We start from the raw sequence: 20,258 nt of genomic DNA, 5'->3' as shown, positions 1-20,258 counted from the left end.
CCTAGAAGCGATGGTTCACTACATTAATTTTTTTTCAGAAGTGCTTAATTTAACTCTAGGCACCTGAAAGACAGCCCTAATGATCTACCATCTCAAATTGTTCTTAATGGGCCAATGCCTTAAACCACTGTAATTCTTCTGTTGAAGATACACCCACTGTTGGGGAGGGAGTTCAAGGACATAGATATACATGTCTAAGTCAGGATAGTGTGTAACTTGGAGGGAACCTACAAATGGTGGACTTCCCATGCACCAGCTACTATTGTCTTTTAGAGATCATGGGTTTCAGAGGTCCTGTTGTGGAGCCTCAGCAAGTAAGTACAATGCATTTTGAGGTTAGTACATATTCCAGTAACTGTGTTTAAGGAGGTGATGAAGTACCAACCAAACAGGCTGTCAAGCTTGTTGATTTTTGTTGGGGGTGCATTCATCCAGTCTGATGCACCCAAATTATTCCTTGTAGCTGGTGGAAAATCTCTAGGGCGGCAGGAAGAAAGTCAAACAGTCACAAAAGGGCAACAAGAAATGGTGTCTTACTTGCATGCAAACAACAGAAAATGACTCATCAGTCCCATCTTTTCTCATTTAGCATTCATGCTCCACAAATATTTCCTCCCGCCTTTTCATCTCTTGTTTTATGGATATACCCTTGTTCCTTGCATTCTCCTCAAGCTTATCCCTAAATGTCACTGACACAAACAACAATAGATGCAGTCTGCATTCTCAGCAACATGGAATAGTTTCTTCTGAATTCCCCACTGAATTTATTGGTAACCATCATATATTTATGTCCAAAATCATTTTGTCTTTCTGACAGAGTTGCTTTGTCCTGGAGCAGAAAATCTGCTTGTTTCTTTGATGAGCTCTTCCAAAGAGATCTTGGATTGAATAAAGATGACCATTTGTAACTTAGGACAAATATCTCTGCATCAAGGCAGAAGTGGGTGAAAAGGCACACGAGTTTGTTAAATTATAAGCAGAGTTGTGATTTTGAAATCAGAACAGTTTCAAATACAAGTGATAACATTGAAACTTTATGGGATACACAAAGATCCTGGATCTTGTGTTTATGCACAATCCCTTCAGAAGTCTTTCAGGCTCAAGTATGACTGATGGCACTCTGGGTGCTGAAGTGGCTGGTTTGGGTATTTACTTCAATCCTCTGCAAGCTCCCAAAAGGATTCAGGATTCCAATGTCATCCTAAATGGGCAGTCATGGATGAGAGATTCCTTTAAGACATAACTTTGTTTACACCTGTTTGCACAAGATTTGAGTCTATTGATTCTGATGCTTCTTGAATACCATAATATAGCAGTTGTAAAATGGAAGCAAATTTCTGTGGACTTCCAAATTTGGAAAAGATCCAGTACAGTCCACCTGAACTTATGGAGTTGAAGGTTTTGGAAGATCAGATGAGGCCATGTATAGCGATTGATTTGCCTTTCTGCATTTCTTGGAGTTGAAAGCACTATGAAGATTGGGTGATCAGATCCACAGTGCCTCTAAATGGATAGAATCTATAGAGATTGGCTGAGTAGCCTTTCAGCCAGTGGGAGGCCCCTGATGCAGACTTTCCCTCTAGAAGACTGCAGCAAAACCCTCTGTAGATACCCTAATTGGATTTGTGTCACAAAGATAGACACAATTACAATCACTCCAAGGTTTCCAGGCATATTGACCTCATTCCCAAATGTGGTACAAGTGTCTGCAAGTTCCTAACTGAAAGATTTTTGAACTTCATCGGGAATTCTTTCTACTCCTGAGGCCTTGATGAGTCTTGATGACAGAAATAGAATGAATGATTTGTTGTGGGATGGAATAGAGGATATTATTGTTAACTGTTGTGAAGTTCCTTGGATTTTTTTTAATAGGCATTCACAGTATCTCTACCTTCAAGTAAGTTTCTCTCCTTTCTTGTTTCTCAGCAGGGTAGGGCATGTTTTAGTTGCAAATGGTCTTGTGAGTACTGTATAATTGCAGTTATCAATGAAAATGTGGGTCTCATGCACTCATTCCATTCATCAACAGTGTTTTAGGTCACAGTTCCATAGGCCTTCAGTGCCTTTAGAGCTGCTTCTCTTTCCTTGAGGAATCCAAAAGCGCAAGATGTTTGTGATTAATTGGCTCCAGGATCCCCTGGGCATTTTCATTAAACCAGGATCAACAAGAGTACCATCAGCAATGCCAATTATGATGGTATCTGGAGTGTCCTACACCTTTGTGGGGTCCTATAGCATTGACCATGTGCTCCTTAACCCAAAAGTACATAAGATGTGCAAGAATGACTCAAACTAGGAAGTTCCTAGTTATATCTTCAGTACCAAGACAGTCACCATTTCATTCTGGTCAGGAATAAAAACAATTTTTGCTTGGACAATGCCGAAAAACATTTTGCGCTTGATTTTCTCACTGGCCTAGAAATATCTCACCAGCCGAGAAATTTAATGGCATTCTGCCATTTATTGCAGCATTTTTGATTGAAAATTACCTCTCCTGGCAGTAGCACTTCAGGACAACATGAAAAGGGCCCACCAATGCCTCTACTTTCTCAGGAGTTTGAGGAGATTCAGCATGTTGTTGAATTCTCTATCAGACTTGTATAATTGACTGGCTGCATTGCAGCCTGATTTAGGAATTTGAAAGCCGAGGAACGCCGAAGGTAGCATACATAGCCTGGTCCATCACATGCTTTGACCTCTCATCTCTTGAAGACATGTATGCAAGGTGCTGCCTCAAGAAGGCAGGCAACATCATAAAGGACTCCAAAAATCTTGGTCACAATCTCTTCTTACTGCTACCTTAATGAAGCTTGAAGACCAGCACCAAGAATAGTTTCTTTACCACAGCTATCAAGCTCTTGAATCACCTCTTGTTGCACTAATCAGACGGCTCTGACACCACGAAAGCTCTGACTGCACTCTTGCAATGTCACTTTATTGAACTGAGTTTTTTTTATGTATATTGTCTAAACATTTAATTAATAATACAATTGTTAATTTATAAAGTACCTCTTCATCTGAAGTAAGATTTTTGGTGCATTGAAAATTACAATAAACTTGTTATTATTAACTAGAATGGTGTGAAACAATGTACGAGCCACATTCTTACTATTTCTTGTCGCTCCTGGAATATGAATAGATGGTAAATTCACTTTGATAAATATCACACAGTTCAGTGAGTTTGAGTTTATGCGATGAATGCGGGTGTATGTAATTTGGATTATAATCATTCCTTGTGAAGTACTGGGCAAGGACATTTAATTATACTGCATCTAAGTGGCATCCTTGTGTGTTAAGTTCCAACCACCAGACTCCCCCCCACCCGCCCCCCCACCATCCCATCCCACAGTATTCAGGCTTCTTCTTATTCACACACCTTCCAGACTTTTAGCACCCCAACTGACACCATTCTCCAAGTTTTTGTCCACAGGCCTCCGATGACTATCCATGCCTCAACCAGCTTTCCTTTCTCGATATGTCAAAATTAATTTTATTGCAATGATACCTCAGATTACAGTGGGGTTTCATTATGATTTAATGGAGAAATGTCAGAAAGTCACTGAACAGAGTTCAAATTTATAACATTAAAGCAACAATCAAAAAGCCGCTGGCATATACAGCAAAACTCCAAAGCTAATATGACCTTCTGCTTGGCTACTGTTACCTTCCTGTTGTCTTGGATCTTTTATTCCAGAGACTTGCAGATATTTGAAGCATCTTTCTGACATTAACTGATTTTAATGTGGGTTATGATTTTTAACAAAAGCAAGGTCCCTGTTTGTGCTGAGTCTTGCAAAATGCCAATACTGATGAGGTGGCTGTGTTGGCAATACAATGGCTCATTGCACTTTTAGCAGTGCATTACACTAATGAAAAGGAGAATTTTTTCTATTACGTTTATTGAGGCACTGAAATTTCATTTTGCTAAGAATGGTAATTGTGGACAAGAATCAATGATAGAAATAAAATAATTATAATGCTACTATATATTATTCTGTCTCAAGTAGATAACTAAAACAAACATTAATCCTGTGACTGCTTGAGTTCCTCTTTACCCTCATACTATTAACCGTGGAGGCATCACTGCATTCAAACAATTATTTAGATTTTAGTTTTTACATATCATGTTTCCAAATGTAAACCATTCAATCGATACCTCTGACATGAAAACTAATTTTACACTAGTTCTAGATGGACAATCTGCAATGTCCTTTTTAATAAAATTGATATTAATCAGTAATGATGTCAGTTTCCATGTACACAGGGAAGGATACAAATCTATTTTATTGCAGAAACTAAACAGCTAATTTTACAAAGGATGAACTTATGATCTTTTCACCCACAGACACCCTTAATAATCTGTTTGGTGGCTCAAATAGGTCTTGAATCTCTCAATATGCCATTTGGATGAATGAGCTTAATAGCAACCAACTAATCAGCCCAGCAAGACTGATCCCACTGTTTAAAAAGAACAATTCAATGTTGTGATTGCACTGAAGAGGGTGCAAAGGAAAATGCTTACAATGAGGAAGGGTTGTTTTCTTTGGATCAGAAGCAACTGAGGGGAGACTTAATTGAGATGTGTAAAATAATTAAGGGCCTTGAAAAAATCAACGGGAAGGACCTATTTCCCTTAGATGAGGAGCCAAAAACCAAGATCCATCAATTAAAGAAACTGGGAGAAGGAATAGAGGAGAGACGAAGAAAACCCTTTTAATGCAAAGAGGTTAGTATGGATTCATAACTAAGAAAGGGAAGCAGAGGCAGACAGCCTCAACATAATTAAAAGGTGGATGTTAATCTACTTGAAAGCCATAACCTGTACAGCTATTAATAAAGTGCTTCTAACTGGTACTGGTCTAGTTGGCTCTTTTCCACACACATTGATACATTATGTTTTGGTTCGGGTTTCTGCATCATCAGAAAAGCTCAAACAGGCTGTGGGCTTGATAAAAAGACTAAGCAAAGACCTGATGGAAAACTAAAAGATTGAAACTGTACAATGAGAACTGGTGCACCAATTTCTCTGTTGTGAGTACCTCCTGGTGAAATGCAGACCCTTTTACCTGCCCAGGGAATTCTCGGTCACGTTGATTACCGCATTCTACATTCTGCCCTTAGCTAATAAGGGTGAAGCCATGACTTCACACCCTGATGGTTCCATGATTGTTGCTGATGACTTCAATCACACCAACCTGAAACAGTCTTACCACAAGTTCAACAGCATGTGAACTTTGCCACCTGAGGAAGAACACCCTGGATCGAATGTCCATCAATGTCCTTTGTGTGTACAAGACTGCACCTCACCATGGTGAGGTGGATCTCATATTTGTCCTGCTAACCCCAGTGTACAGACTGCTGGCAAGCAAACTAGGTCATTACGCAGGGAGATCAGGACATGGCCGGGGGTGGTGGGGTGGTCATAGCAGCATTCCAGGACTGTTTTGAGAACATTGACTGCAGCTGTTTCAGGGAGGTGGCTAACTACAAGAGTCATGTAAACATAGAGGAGTACATGAGCTCAGTGACTGGCTATATCAGCAAGTGCATTGAGGATGTCACCAGGATCAAAAGCTTTACAACCAGGGCTAACCAGAGATCCAAGCCCTTCTCAGAGCTCATGATGCTGCTTTCAGGACAGGGGATAGAATAGCACTAAGATTAGCTAGGGCTGAATTCTCCCATGCAATCCAGAAGGCAAAGCATGGGTACACACAGATCCAAAGACAGCTGTGCGACACCGGCAACACGAGGCGCATGTGGATGAAGACTATTACAGATCACAAATCAACCTTACAAATTAAGGTAAATAATGCCTCCCTTCCGGACAGACTGAACACCTTCTATCCACGATTTTATGAGAAGAACAAGATGATGCCAAAGAAAGCTCCAAGATCCCAGATGAACCGGCCCACTGCATAGCCATAGCCGAGGTGAGGAGAACCCTATCCAAGGTGAACCTACACAAGGCAAAGGGAGAAGACAACATACCTGGTCAGGCACTGAAGGACTGTGCAGACCATTTGACAGAGGATTTCACGGACATATTCAACACCTCATTGCAGCAATTCATCATTCTCACAGACAGCCACCGTCATCCCGGTACCCAAGAGGGTGACAATAACAGGCCTCAATGGCTACTGCCCTATAGTACTAACCTCCACCATTACGAAATGCTTCAGGCATCTGGTGATGGATCGCATCAAAGCACACCTCAATGGCTGGATCCATTTCAATTCACCCATAGGAAAAAAACATTCCTCAGATGATGCTATAGCCTTGTTGCGTCACTCTGTCCTGGCCCAACTAGAGAACAATGCCTCATACACCAGGCTGCTGTTCATTGACTTCAGCTTGACATTTAATATGATCATTCCTCAGAGACTGGTGGAGAAGCTGTCCTCACTGGGACTCAATGTTCCTCTTTGTAATTAGATCCTAGATTTCATAATGGAAAGACCACAGTCTGTCTGGGTCGCAATATCGAGCACTGCCATGGTGAGCACTGGCACACCTCAGGGCTGTGTGCTCACTCTACTCCTGTTCATGCTACTGATCCACAACTGCATCACCAGATCCAGCTCCAACAGTGTCATCAAGTTTGCAGATGACACAATAGTAATTGGTCTCATCAGCAACAACAATGAGTCGCACTACAGAGAGGAGGTGGAAAATCTCATGAAATGGTGTGAGAATAACAACCTGAGTCTCAACATGGACAAGACGAAGGAGATGATCGTGAACTTCAGGAGGTCCAGGATTGAACACCCTCTGCTACACATCAACAACTCTGTAGTAGAGAGTGGAGATCATCAAGTTCCTTGGAGTTCACTTAACTAGTAACCTATAGTGGACATTCAACATCTCCTCACTTGTCAGGAAGGTGGAACAGCAATTGCACTTCCTGAGAAAACTGAAGTTACCGGCCACCATTATGTCAACCTTCTATAAGAACTCTATCAAGAGCGTCCTGGCCGGCTGCAGCACAGTGTGGTACGGTTTCTGCAGAGAAATGGATCAGAGGTCAATTCACAGGTCTGTAAGAGTGGCAAAGAGGATCACTGGAATCTCTCCCCTCCCACCACCACCCGCTCCCTACCCATCAACGTAATCTATCAGGATTGTTGTTTGAAGAGGGTGCACAAAATCAAAAAGACCCCATCCACATTGCACACAGCATCTTTCACTGCTCCCATCGGGGAAGAGATAAATGAGTATCAGAGCTAGCACCACCAAGCTGAGGAACAGTTTCTTCCCATGGGCAGTGAGAATGCTGAACAACCAAAGAAACTGCTCACACTAAACTCTCATATGTACAAAGCAAAATTTATTTATTTATTTATTTGTATAGATGAAATACTTATCCTACATATGTATTATTTGTCTGTCTGTGTGTAATGTCTGGTTGTGTGTCTGCAGGTTTTGCCATGAGGACTTGAGAACACAATTTCATTGGGTTGTACTTGTTAAACTTGAAATGGAGGACACATAAACATAAATTGCTACATAATAGGGATTTCAGGCTAAACTTTACTTGGAGGGAGCTGAAAAGTGGAAACTCTGACATCTGGTAGTAATCAAGATAAATATTAGCAGCATTCAAGAAAGTAATAGAGCACATAAGAAAAAGAATTGCATGCATCGTAAACCATTGACAAGGATCTATTAGTCAAATAGGTTATTTTCATTATGTATATGCAAGTACAAAGTTCTCTATATTCACTCTTGAATCTTAAGATTAATGGTCATCATTTGTTAATAGTCCATAGTTTTAATAAGTGATTGGACCAATTACATACGTATCGTCAGGCTTTGTAGCACCTTTGATTACCTTAAATAGTTGAAACAAAATGTTCCCCACAGTAATGTAGTCAGAGGTTGAATAAGAATGCTTTTGTCACATGCACAGCCTAGGATAAGCTGATCCATGATGTGTATTGGTGACTATCAGCAAAAACTAGTATTCACAAATACAATATCAGGTGGTTTGTAAACAGGGTAATCAGGTCAATAGGGTGTTGGAGAGAGGAATAAACAGCAACTTTGCTTTGAGGCCTAATGCCTGCCAGGACATTAAACTCAGTCATACCACATGATTCATGTGCAATGATTCCAAACAAAAAGGCAGTGTCATATCTTGTCAACTGTGATATTTATCCTACCCAAGAGGTTTAACTAAAACTTAATATTAAAAATGTGAAAGGTGTTGCTGCACTCCACAAAAGTAACCGAGAATACAATCTAAGATCCAGACAGTTTCTCTACTTAAAATAAAATATGATAGACTTAATGCCCATTTTTAAAAAATCCATGCTGATTGCACCTACTCGTTTAAATGAAGAGGAAAAAAGTTATTCAGTAATAATCAGCAAGTTAGACCATTCATATAGCAAATCCATTGAAAATAGTTCTTTTAAATATTCATTTGATTGCCATTAGAAGCATGCAGAGAAAATGAAACATAATGAAAGATACATTACACAAGTAAAACGTGAGAATCAAAACTGTCTTGTCAAAAATCCTTCAGCTTTTTTAATTAAAGAGAAAGTCTAGTGAATGTCTTCCTTAACTAGTACAAATTAACCAGTTATTTCTTAGAAAGTACCTCAAATCTGAAACGTTAACCCTTTTTCTCCTTCCATGGATACTGTCCGGCCGGAGATTTACCAGCATTTATTGATATTTAGGTTAGATATCCTTCGCCAACAGTTTTTTTTTAAACTGTTTTCTGCTATTTCTTATTGCTATTTTAATGCCTTGCACAGATCCCTAATGATACTTTCTACAAAGCAGCCAAAATACTTCAATAATCAGCTGTCCCAAGGATCTAAATGCAAGCTCTTCTACTCCTGACATAATGAAAGCGGACAGAAGAGCACTCGCACAAAAAGGTCAATGAAATGGGCTCTGCTCAGTATGAAAAAACCCATAAATATAATGATATATAAAAAAACCTAATCAACTTAATTAATTATTGGAAACACCCTTTGGGTCAGGAATCATCTGTGCAAAGAGAAAGAGAGTTAACATTTCCAAAGATGCCACCTGACCTATGTGTTTTCAAGAATTTTCTATTTTTATTTAAGTTTCTGAATCTGTAATTTCTTTTTTGATTGTCATTGAATTACTAGAGAGCTTTACTGTAAGTGTTGCAGGTAAAAGACTACCCAATCCTTCTACAAAAAGAATATATTCAACTTCTCAACGTTCATTCAAGAGCTTATGAAAAGGTAAGCACACAATGAGGTCTCTAAAAATAACTAATTTTAAAGACTAACAGTTTGGACAGTAGATAATATTTCAGCTTTCCTGAATTAAGGAAAATTCAGATGATTTACACCATTGACCATTATCTTTAAACATACATTTATAGATTTAGGAGGGGAAAAAAAGGGAGGTGGAGTTCAGGGTTTTATGCAATTACTTCCACAGTGACTTTTTTTTAAGCACCAAGTCACATTAACACACTGGCAGTCTCTGTTGGAAAGCTTGCACTTTAGACCCCTTTTCCCAGATTGTGGCCAGTACTTCAATGAGAGAATTGTTAAGATACTAGTGCATGGCACACAATTATAACACCAAAATCACCAATGTAGGGCAACCTGGCAAGGGGGGGGAATAGCAAATTTAAGGGGGGCACGGAATTAAATCTAAATTTTTTAAAATGTATTTTATGTTGTCAGTAGAAGCATAGAAGAAAGCAATTAAACTACTGGTTCACAGGGAAGGGGGCCCATAAAGTTTGAGTAGAGCCTGAGGAGGCTGTAGCCAAAAAAAGATCGAGAATGGCTGCTGTAGGGGATAGTGAGGAAGGGTTTGCAAGTTTACAATAGGATCTGGATCAGCTGGGAAACTGGGCCAAAGATTAGAAAATAGGATTTAAATCTGACAGGTACAAGGTGTTTCATTTTGTAAAGTCAAACCAGTGTAAGCCTTACACACTAAATGGAAGAACCCTGGAGAATATTAGAGAACAGAGAAACCTAGGGATACAAGAGCATAATTCCCTGAAAGTGATGACTCTGGCGTTCAAGTGGTGAGTGTTTGGAATGTTTATATTCAATGGGTGAGATATTGAGTACAAATTTTGGGATCTCATGATATAATTATATAAGGTGTGGGTGAGGCCACAGCGGGTGCAGTTCTAATCACCCAGCTATAAAACATCAATAAGTTGGAAGGCATACAGAGGAGATTCATCTGGATATTGTCGTGACTGGTGGGCTTGACTTAAGGGGAGAGGTTGGATAGGCTAGATTTTTTGTTCCCTGCAGCATAGGAGAGGGCAGTGTTACCTTCTAGATGTATATACTAAAGTGAATGGAGAATGGAAATAGAGTCTTTTTCCCCCAGGGTAGACTATTCTAGAACTAGAGCTATAGGTTTAAGGTAAGAGGGGAAAGTTGCAAGAGAGACCTGAGGGGCAACTTTTTCCATTCTGCTTGAGGAAGATATATTATAACTTTCGAAAGACAATCAGACAGATTTAAGGATTAGAAAGGTTTCGAATGATATGGACCAAATGATCAGCATGGACAAATTGTGTTGAAGGGCCTGTTCCATGCTGCGTGGTTCTATAATAGTAAATATTATAAAGGTGTTTTACTTATGGTTAATCATTATAACGATTTACCATGTATTTGAGAAAATTTTCCAAGGAGCTACGTGTTTAAATGCAATATATTAAAAGGAAAGGGTGGTTTTAAAAAAATTGGAAGAGAGCTTTCAGAACTTCTGATCTTGAAAGCTGGAACCTATGATGGGGGAAAAGCTATACAAAGGTTGGAATGAATTAAATGCACAGTTCTCAAAGCTGCAGTAGTGGAGGAGCTGATTCAGAGAAGGCAAAACAATGGTATGAATTTTAAAACCAAGAGATTTCTGGATTAGTGGGATACACAAACTTTACATTTGTGAATGTAACTACATTCCACTTTGAATAATTCCTCTGTTTCACTGCTAAAGAGTTTTTTTTAAACAAACAGTTTCACATTGCCTTTAAGTCTAAAAACAATTCTCACCTTGAAGACAAATCCATCTGGGCAACTGTGTTCATACTTGTAAGCTTTGTAAACTACCAGGAACACTATGCATGTGAGAAATGCCAATGCAAAGAGAATGAGAACTGTAACCTGCAAAAGAAGAAGTGGGACAATATTATTTTTAAGCAAATCACATGTTGTTGCCATTGATTTCTAGTTCCATGTTATAAACAGAGAAGTTATGCTTTGAAATTTACTTATGGCAATGTTACGGAAATGACAGATTGATTAATAGATGTTAGCTAACTAATGAGAAGAAAAATATGATGAAAAATAGAGCTAGCCATATTTCACCATTTGGATGTTGCATTCAATTATGGACCAGCAGCAGCAGAGAATTAAATAATAAATCATTTTTGTTTATGAATATGAATTGACAATTAACCCATTGTTGATCTCCCAATATGCATTGGTGATAGACCCCATGGCCATTTTGAGGCAAAAGTCCTGGGCACTAGAAGACACCATAACCATTGTGTCATGAGGCCTACTTCAGGTATTGAATGAGCATACCAGATAACACAATGGACCTTCAAAAGAAACTTTTCTCTCCTCTCAATAACATAATGCCCTGAAAGTGTATTTTAAAAATGACTAACCAATCATTTTACAGAGTGAGTTATAATTACAATACTCTCAGGCTTCCATTAAAACTGAATTGAGAAGGACATTTGAAGACAGTGTAAAGAATATCGAGTGACGCTGATACAAATGTGAAATTTTAGCTGCTGCTAAGCATCACCTTTCCACACTTCAAACAAACTATGGTAATTGACTGAAATTATTCATGTGGTTGAAATCTTTGTACAGTGTTATGTGCAGGTGCAGATCACACTTTCAGAGGTAGTTAGGTCCATCAGGTATAACATCTGGGTACTTATTCATAATTTATGTGAATCTCAAGGGATTACATGGTTAACAAAGCCCCCTACAAACTCAATAAATATTTATAGATCTTGCAAAAATTAGGAAATCAATCTATGACTAATATTTAAACAGTTCTAAGTAATAGTCCTAAATGGAGAGTTCTACTTTAAAGTTAGAACTTAATATGCTGATCAATCCGATGTTTAACAACACAGGCAAAAAAGAATCAATTATAATAGCTGTTTAATTTATATCGTATCAACCTGATCAACAACATTTGATAGGATTTTTAAGAAAAATTGTTAATGTTGATTATTGACAGTTATGGTTTGTGTCTCAGGTGTAACTGCTTAGGTCTTTGTAAAGAATTGCAATGTGTTGTGGTAGAGATTAGACAGTGCACCTGAACCAAGAAGCTTGAATAGGAATTGATCCATGGGCTGTGCATAGCGGCTCAGGAAAAATATCAAGGCTGATCACATCTCTATGGGTAGATCATCTGTTTTCATATTGCTTGCCTCAGTAAGCTCCAGAAATATAGGTCAGGTTTGAACAGGTTATGTGTGAAATGTGTCAAGTCATAGAGATTTCCTGGTTACACGGGAAAGGGTTTTTAAGAAAATAGAAATTCATTTTGCATCAATGACTACACACCTGCTGAAAAATCCCTGCTCATAAATTTTAAATTTAAATGTAGACATCCAGCACGGTAACAGGCCCATTTGGCTGTCAAGCCGTACTGCTCAATTACACCCAATTGACCTACAACCATGGTAATTTTGTTCTCACCAGGAAGTCTTTCAGCAGCATTAGACTCTTAATTAGTGCATTCCAAGGACCTAACATTCATTTTTGATGTCAATGAAAGCCCAAAGCAAAAATGGGTAACACAGGCCCATGAACTGGAAGGGTCCATTACCATGCATCCAAATAAAAAGAAAAAATCTGCACTGACAAAAGCATGCACAGGTTAAACACAGATGGATGAATTGCATGATCCATATTTTTAAACAGTGTGTCGTGTTGCAACTTGATCATTACAAAGCAGACCCAGTTACATGAACCTGATCTCTTGCACTCAATTTGGTCCAATAAGAATAATACATAACTCTTCTACCTATCTGTAAATGACCCAATTGACTATTGTAACGGATTTGTATTAATATTAATCTTTAAAGTTAAAATTTTTAGTTATAAAATATATATTTCTTAGTAAAGTAAGTTATAGTGTTAAATATGTTTCTAGTGAGGGGATTGTGAGCTGGATTCATGGTCACACAGACACCACAGACCTTAACACACAGAAGTAATTTTTGGTGTTGATGTGACTGGGAAAAAAGAGCCATAAAGCTGAATAAGTGTTTTTAATTGAAACTCAAGAACCATGTGTGGTTCTTAAAAGTATTTTTGTGTACATTTAGCATTATGCTGGCAGCTGTTTCAAAACTCAAGTACCATTTGGATGACATTTGTAGACTTTACGGAGTCATATAACCACTTAATCAGAGATTAGGTCAAAAGTGTGTGGGTGTCATCTATTATAAGTTGTGGTTTAGACAGAAATGAAACTGAAACAGCAGTGATGTTGGGTCACTTGATTTCAGAAAAACATACATCTGGGAGAGACATTTTGGACCCTTCTATGAAAGACACAAGGGTAAAACAGTAGTCTCTGGAGAGAGAAGGAGATGCTGTTCTGTATTGTATTATCCTTATCACAGGAGGTACAGAAGAGTCACTTCACTATCTCTTTGATTTGGTGGGTTCACAAAGAGACGAGTCTGGACACAAGGATTTGCAATCACACATAGCTTACTAACACACAACAGTTTATAGAGGGGCATGGGAAAATGCTAACGGGAATAAAACATGTACGCACGCAATTTATAAAGGAGCATGGGAAAAGGTTGCGCGAATAAAACACGCACACAATTTATAAAAGAGTGTGGGAAAACGTTAAACAGTACACAATTATTAATTCACACAGGCGGTGCCAACATTATTAGCACACTATAAGCAGGGGTAATAACACCCATCCTGGACTCCTGATCATGGGGAGGCGGCTCTGGTACACACACTCCTGGACGCCTGATCGTCCGGAAGTGTGGCTCTAGTGAAATTATCGAACCATAGTAATTTGAACTATAGCGATACTACGGCTCAGCTTCAGTGCAGTGCACACCTTACCCATTAATCTAAGCAACATCCACAGTAGTGATCTGGCATGGAGCAGTGTCTGGAGCTAACACCACAAGGCAGAGAGAGAGAAATGTGCTTTGGGCTGGTGCTAAATAGAGTGCTAATTTGTGTGTCTATCCAATAGTGATGCTGAGTGATTTGAATTAGCCAATGGCAAGGTGTGCACTAATTAGTGGCTGAAGCCCAACCTTGATTGACAGGGAATGTGACTTCTGAATAAGTTCTAGACAGAGGGAAGACACGTGACCACCCGCAATACACACATTCCAGACAGAGTGGGGGTGGGGTCCACATTTCCTCCACACACAATACATAATGCTGGAGAAACTCGGCAGGTTATATAGCAAAGATAAAAATACATTAACTGACATTTCAGGCTTGAGCCCTTCATCATGGAAAAATGTCAGCAGGCATCTGAATAAAAAGGTACGGTGGAGGTGTGGGGGAAGGAGGATGGTTGCAAAGGCAGGAGGTAATCAGTACAGAAGGGATGGAGGGTACAGCAGCAAGCAAGGGGAGGAGGGATGATATGTGAATAGAGATTGAAGGGGTGGAGAGCTAAAGGAAAGGAAGGTGGGGGGCAAGGAGAGCAGATTAGCAGAAACTGATATTAATGCCATCCACTGGGAGGGTACTCGGATAGAAAATCAGGCAGTGTTTCTCCATTTTATGGTGGTCTTAGAGGGATAGCACATGAGACAGACATGTGAGAATGGGAGTGGGACGAAGAACTGAAATGGTTAGCCACTGGAAGGTCCCTATTACTGGTGCGGATAGAGTGAAGGTGGTCAGGGAAGTGATCTCCCAGTCTGCACCCAGATGTAGAGAAGGCCACAAAGGGAGCACAGGATTCAGTAAATCAATCCTGCAGATACACAAGTGAAGTGATGCTTCACTTGAACAGCCTGTTTGGGCCCTGACTGTGGTGAGGGAGGTAGTGTGGGTGCACAGAGGCCACAGGGGAAGATACCGGGAGGCATCGATTGTTAGGAAGGGAGGAGTGCATGGAGGGAGCGGTCCCTACAGAAGGCAGAGAGCGGTAGATATGTCTGGTAGTGGGATCCTGTTCTATGTACTGGAAATTCCAGAGGATAATTTGTTAGTTGGGAAGGCTGGTGGGGTGGTAGGCAAGAACAAGGGGAATCTAGTGTTTGTTGCATCTAGGGGCAGAGGGGGCCAGGGCAGATGAGCAGGAAATGGAGGAGTTGCGGGTGAGGGCAGAGTTGATGATGGTGAAGAGGAAGACACATTTATGGCACATTTTAAGTGATCTTGGGAAAAGATGCGGTGGAGACGGAAAAATTGTGAGAAAGGAATACAATCCTTGCAGTGGTCCAGGTGTAAGGAAGCGTAGTCAAGGTAGTTGTGGGTGTTGGAGGGTTTGTAACATATCTCAGTGGAAACCTGAGGTGGAGACTGAGAGATCCAGGAAGAGGAGAATTTTGTTGGAGATGGACCAGGTGAGTTTGAGATCAGGGTGGAAGATGGCAGCGAAGCGAATGAAGTTAACAAACTCATCAGAGGTGCCTGAGGCAGCCCCGATGTAGTCATCAATATAACAGAGAGAGTTGAGGGACCTTGCCTATGTAAATTTGGAGCATGGATTGCAGAACAAAGCCCACAAATAGGCAGGCATAGCTGGACCCATGCGGGTACCCTTGGCTATTCCTCTGATTTGAAGGAAGTGAGAGAGATGAGTCAAAGGAGAAGATGTTTTGAGTAAGAACAAGTTCTACCAGGTGGAGAGGGTGCTGGTAGAGAGTAACTGGTTGCGTCTCTGGTTCAGAAAGAAGTGGTACTTTAACACCTTCTGTATTGGGGGTAGAGGTATAAATGGATTGGACATCCATCATGAAAAATAAGTCAGTCCATTTCAGGGAATCTGAAGTCATTGAAGCGTTGGAAGGCATGTGAGTATACGTGAGAGTAGTTGGGGAGAGTCTAGACTAGGGGAGAAAGAGTCAAGGTAAGAGAAAACTAGTTTGGTGGGGCAAGAACAAGTAGAAACACTGGGTCTACCCAGATGGTTGGGTTTATCTATCTTGGGTAAAAAGCAGAAAAGGGCAATGCAAGGATAGGGGACAATGAGGTTGGAGGCTGTGGGAGGGAGGTGACCAGATGTGACGAGGTTGGAGATGGTGGCTTGATGAGCTGTGGTGGGGTCCTGTGGAAGGGCTAAATAGGAGGTAGTGTCTGAGAGCTATCATCTGGCCTCATCAAAGTAGAGGTCAGTGTGCCAGACCACAACAATTTCACCCTTGTCTGTCAGTTTAATGGTGAGATTGTGATTGTTGTGGAGAGAGTGGAGGGCAGAGCATTCGGAGGAGGCAAGGTTAGAATAAGAGAGTGGTGAAGTTGAGATGATTGATGTCTCAGCAGCAACGAGAAATAAAAAGACACAGAGCAAGCAGATGGCCATGAATGAAGTGTCCAGGAGGAGGAAGAAGAGAAAAGTGGTCTTGGGGGAGGGGGGAGTAGGTGGAGAGTCATGGTCATGGAAGTTGGGCCGGAGACGGAGGCAACAGAAGAAGAGTTCGGCATCATGGCGTGCGTGGAACTCATTAAGGTGTGGGCAGAGGGGAACAAAGGTAAGGCCTCTACTGAGGAATAAGCAGTCTGTCTCAAAAGAGGGGATGGTAAAGACCAAGAAGGGGACAGGATGGGAATTGGTTAGGTAAAGATGTTGGGGATAGGTGGAGGGTTAGGAAGGTCAGAGGGTGGAGATGGAGGGTTGAGGTCGGGGGGGGAGTGGAAGGTTGGGTAGATCAGGGGGGAGTGGAGGGATGGGGAAGTCGGGGGAGTGGAGGTTTGAAGAGGTCATGGTGAGGTGGGGGAGGTCAGAGGTGGGGAAGTCAGGGGGTGTGGTGGGGTCATAAGAGAGAATGGGAGATGAGAGGGTCTGAGAGTGAGGGGGTTGGGAAGAAGAGGGGAGCTCAGAGGGGGAGATGTGGGTGGAATAGGAAGAGGTGAAGGGGGAATAGGGAATAGGGAAAGGTAAGGGGTAGTGGGGCAGATGAACAAGCAGGATCCAGGAATGAGGTCGGGACCATGGTTGCTGTCTATGTCAGAATCCACGAGGTAGAAGTCAGTGTGGGGAGCTCCAGCCCAAGGGCGGCCAGGGTCCAGATCGAAGCGTCAGGACCTACTGCAGTTACTAAGGATATACACAGTAGGGCACTGAGGAGTGCAGAAGAACAGAGGGATTTGGCAGTTCAGATACATAATTCCCTGAAAGTGGTGACATAGGTAGATAGGATTGTAAAGGAGCCTTTGGCATATTGGCCTTCATAAATCAAAGTATTGAATAAAGGATTGGGATGTTATGGTATAGTTGTATAAACAGTGGTGAAGCTAAATTTGGAGTATTGTTGCAATTTTGGTCCCTAACTACAAGAAAGATATCAATAAGATTGAAGGAATACAGAGAAGATTTACTAGGAAGTTGCCTGGACTTCAGGAACTGAGGTACAGCAAAGGTTTAAACAGGTTATAACTTTATTCCCTGGAGAGTAGAAGAATGAGGGAAATTTGATAAATGTATTTAAAATTAAGAATAAATGTAGATAGGCTTTTTCCACTGAGTGTAGGTGAGATACAAACCAGAGACATGGGTTAAGGCTGAAAGTGGAAATTCTTCACACAGAGGGTGATAGGAATGTGGAACAAGCTGCCTGATGAAATGGTGAACATTTAAGAAGAATTTGGACAGGTACATGGATGGGAGAGGTATTGAGGGCTATGGATTGGGTGCAGGTCAGTTGGACTGGACAGAATAATACTTTGGTACAGACAAGAGGAACCAAAAGTACTTGTTTCTGTACTGTGATGTTCTCTGGTCCTATAATTCTAAATGGAAGAGAAGTCTCGATTGACCAAATAGCCTACTCCTATTTCTTATGTTCTGTCTGTACCATCGTTTATTCACTTCACCACTTAAAAGGAATCTGCTCAGATAATGGCTTAGTGACTCATGCAGACAACTACTCCATCATTCTCAATAGGAGCTATAGGCTTCTTACCAACCCCACCCCACACCCAGGGGGGGAGGCAACAGTCTGAAATCATAAAAAATATTTTATGTTTTTTATGTAGTCAGTGGGAGAGAAGTATGGAAGAAACCAACTAAACTTGACTCCTTCACAGGGAAGGGGGCAATAAACCTTGGGCAGAGCCCTGAGGGGGCTACAGACAAAGAAAGGTTGAAAATGGCTGGTCTGGATGTAGTATGGAGATTCATTTCTTTGTTTCTGTACTCAACTCAAGCTAAACATTCATGCACTGGCTTGACTTTGCAGTGCAAGCAGCTTCCCACAGCAGAATCACTGGCTATTTTTTTATTCTTGAATGTATTACTAAGAGTTTTGCCCAGCATAATTCAAGAAATCATCTGTAAAGCCTTTTGGTGAATACCCAGTCACAGGAATATTGGCATGAAGTTTATACCAGAGTTAAAAGCTAGGCACTGGGCAGGCTAAGTGTAAATAACAAACTGAAATGTTCTCATGTATAACATCTATTTGCATTCATTCCACTGCAGTACCCCTCATGTCAAGATATCCAATTAAAAATTATGTTAACTGGACAGATCAAGTAATTTAATAAAATAAATAAAATCTCCCATCATAGGGCATCTACTTTGGAAATGTTTCTTATAGCTTTGAATCTCAGTACCAGAATTTTAAGGTTCAGGTTGATATCATATGTTTTGCAACTTAGAATTCTGTTTATCATTCCACAAATTATAACTTGCAATTGTTTTTTTCTTACAATCAGTGATATTTGAACAAAGAAAAGGTTCAAACATTTTGTTTTGTTCTAGAAATAACTAGATATGATGACAGATAACTCTGTCATCAATCCATCATGAATGAGTGGCCAAGTGCAAGTACAAATTTTACACCCGACCACAAAAACCAGGACTGATTGAAGTATTCAATAAGCGCAGCTGCTATGCTTGACGTTTAGAGAATCACAAAATTGTTCTTTGTACAATAATTCTGTTTATTCATTTCTTCACTCTTGCTTGTGCTCTCCAAATTATATTGCCTCAAGTGCCAAACATTGTGTGATGCACATTTTCCTTCTGGAAGCTGTGACCACCCCAAAAGGCAGTGGATTCCTGATGGTAGTATTTTCCTCCTTTCTCCTTCTAGATAGAATTTATAATAGAGCACAGAAAGTGATACCTTAGTCAATTACAATTCATCTACATTAATCCCTGCAAATAGGTCCGTAGCCTTCTATGACTTGGTGATTCAAATATTTGTCTACATGCTTTTTTCAATACTTTATTTAAAATAAAACTACTTAGCAAACATATTACAATATTTCAAAATTAATCCAAAACTTGTTTTTGCTATGAAAAAGAGTAAGTAAAAAAAACAAGAAAAGAAAAATTTCCTATTAATCCTCCCACCCCACCCCCCACAAACTTAAAAAAAAAGAAAAAGAGGGACAAGAAAACCACAATAGGAGTACTTAAATATTTATATATCTAAGGAATATTTCTGATACCATTAAATATTTAAATAATTAGAGAGATCTATAAGAGAAAGGGAATGTTCGATATTCAATTAAATTTTAATACCAACCATTAGTAAATATGGGCTCCATATTTTACAAAAGTATATTTATCTCTTAAATTATAAGTAATTTTCTCAAGTGGAATACAACTCCGAACTTCTGCATGACATCTATCCATTCCCAAATTTATATTTGACTTCCAAGTTATAGCAATACATTTTCTAGCTATTGCATTTGAACAATTTTTACTTGATACATATTCAGTTTTAACTTCAGTTTAATCCCTATAATATCTCCCAGTAAAAATAACATTGGATCCTCTGGGAATCTTACTCCAGTTATTTGTTCTAATAAATTACCCATTTCAAGCCAAAAAGGTTTAATTGTGGAACACTGCCAAGTTGAATGCAAAAAAGTTCCAACTTATTTTCCACATCTAAAACATACATCTGAATAAGTATAGTTCATATTATGTAACTTTTGTGGTGTTAAATATAACTGAAGAATAAAATTATAGCAAACTAACTGATATCTCACATTTATTGCACTTTTCATACTCTCTTTTCATATCTGAATCCATCTAATTTCATCTATTTGCTTATTTAAATCTACCTCCCATTTATGTCT

The 20,258-nt window shown here is 39.9% G+C and overlaps 1 protein-coding gene across 2 annotated transcripts in view; it reads right to left on the bottom strand.

The window, feature by feature from the left end:
- Positions 1–20,258, bottom strand: part of LOC138757874 (neuronal vesicle trafficking-associated protein 1-like) — a 111,005-nt gene that overhangs the window by 6,721 nt on the left and 84,026 nt on the right. For both annotated transcript variants that reach the window (XM_069925903.1, XM_069925904.1), the window contains exon 4: positions 11,022–11,132. In XM_069925903.1, the coding sequence (XP_069782004.1) occupies positions 11,022–11,132 (111 nt within the window). The remainder of the gene's footprint in view (positions 1–11,021; positions 11,133–20,258) is intronic.

This window comes from Narcine bancroftii, chromosome 3 (genome assembly GCF_036971445.1).
Source record: "Narcine bancroftii isolate sNarBan1 chromosome 3, sNarBan1.hap1, whole genome shotgun sequence".
Lineage (NCBI taxonomy): Eukaryota > Metazoa > Chordata > Chondrichthyes > Torpediniformes > Narcinidae > Narcine > Narcine bancroftii.
This window is presented reverse-complemented; position numbering and strand designations above follow the sequence as displayed.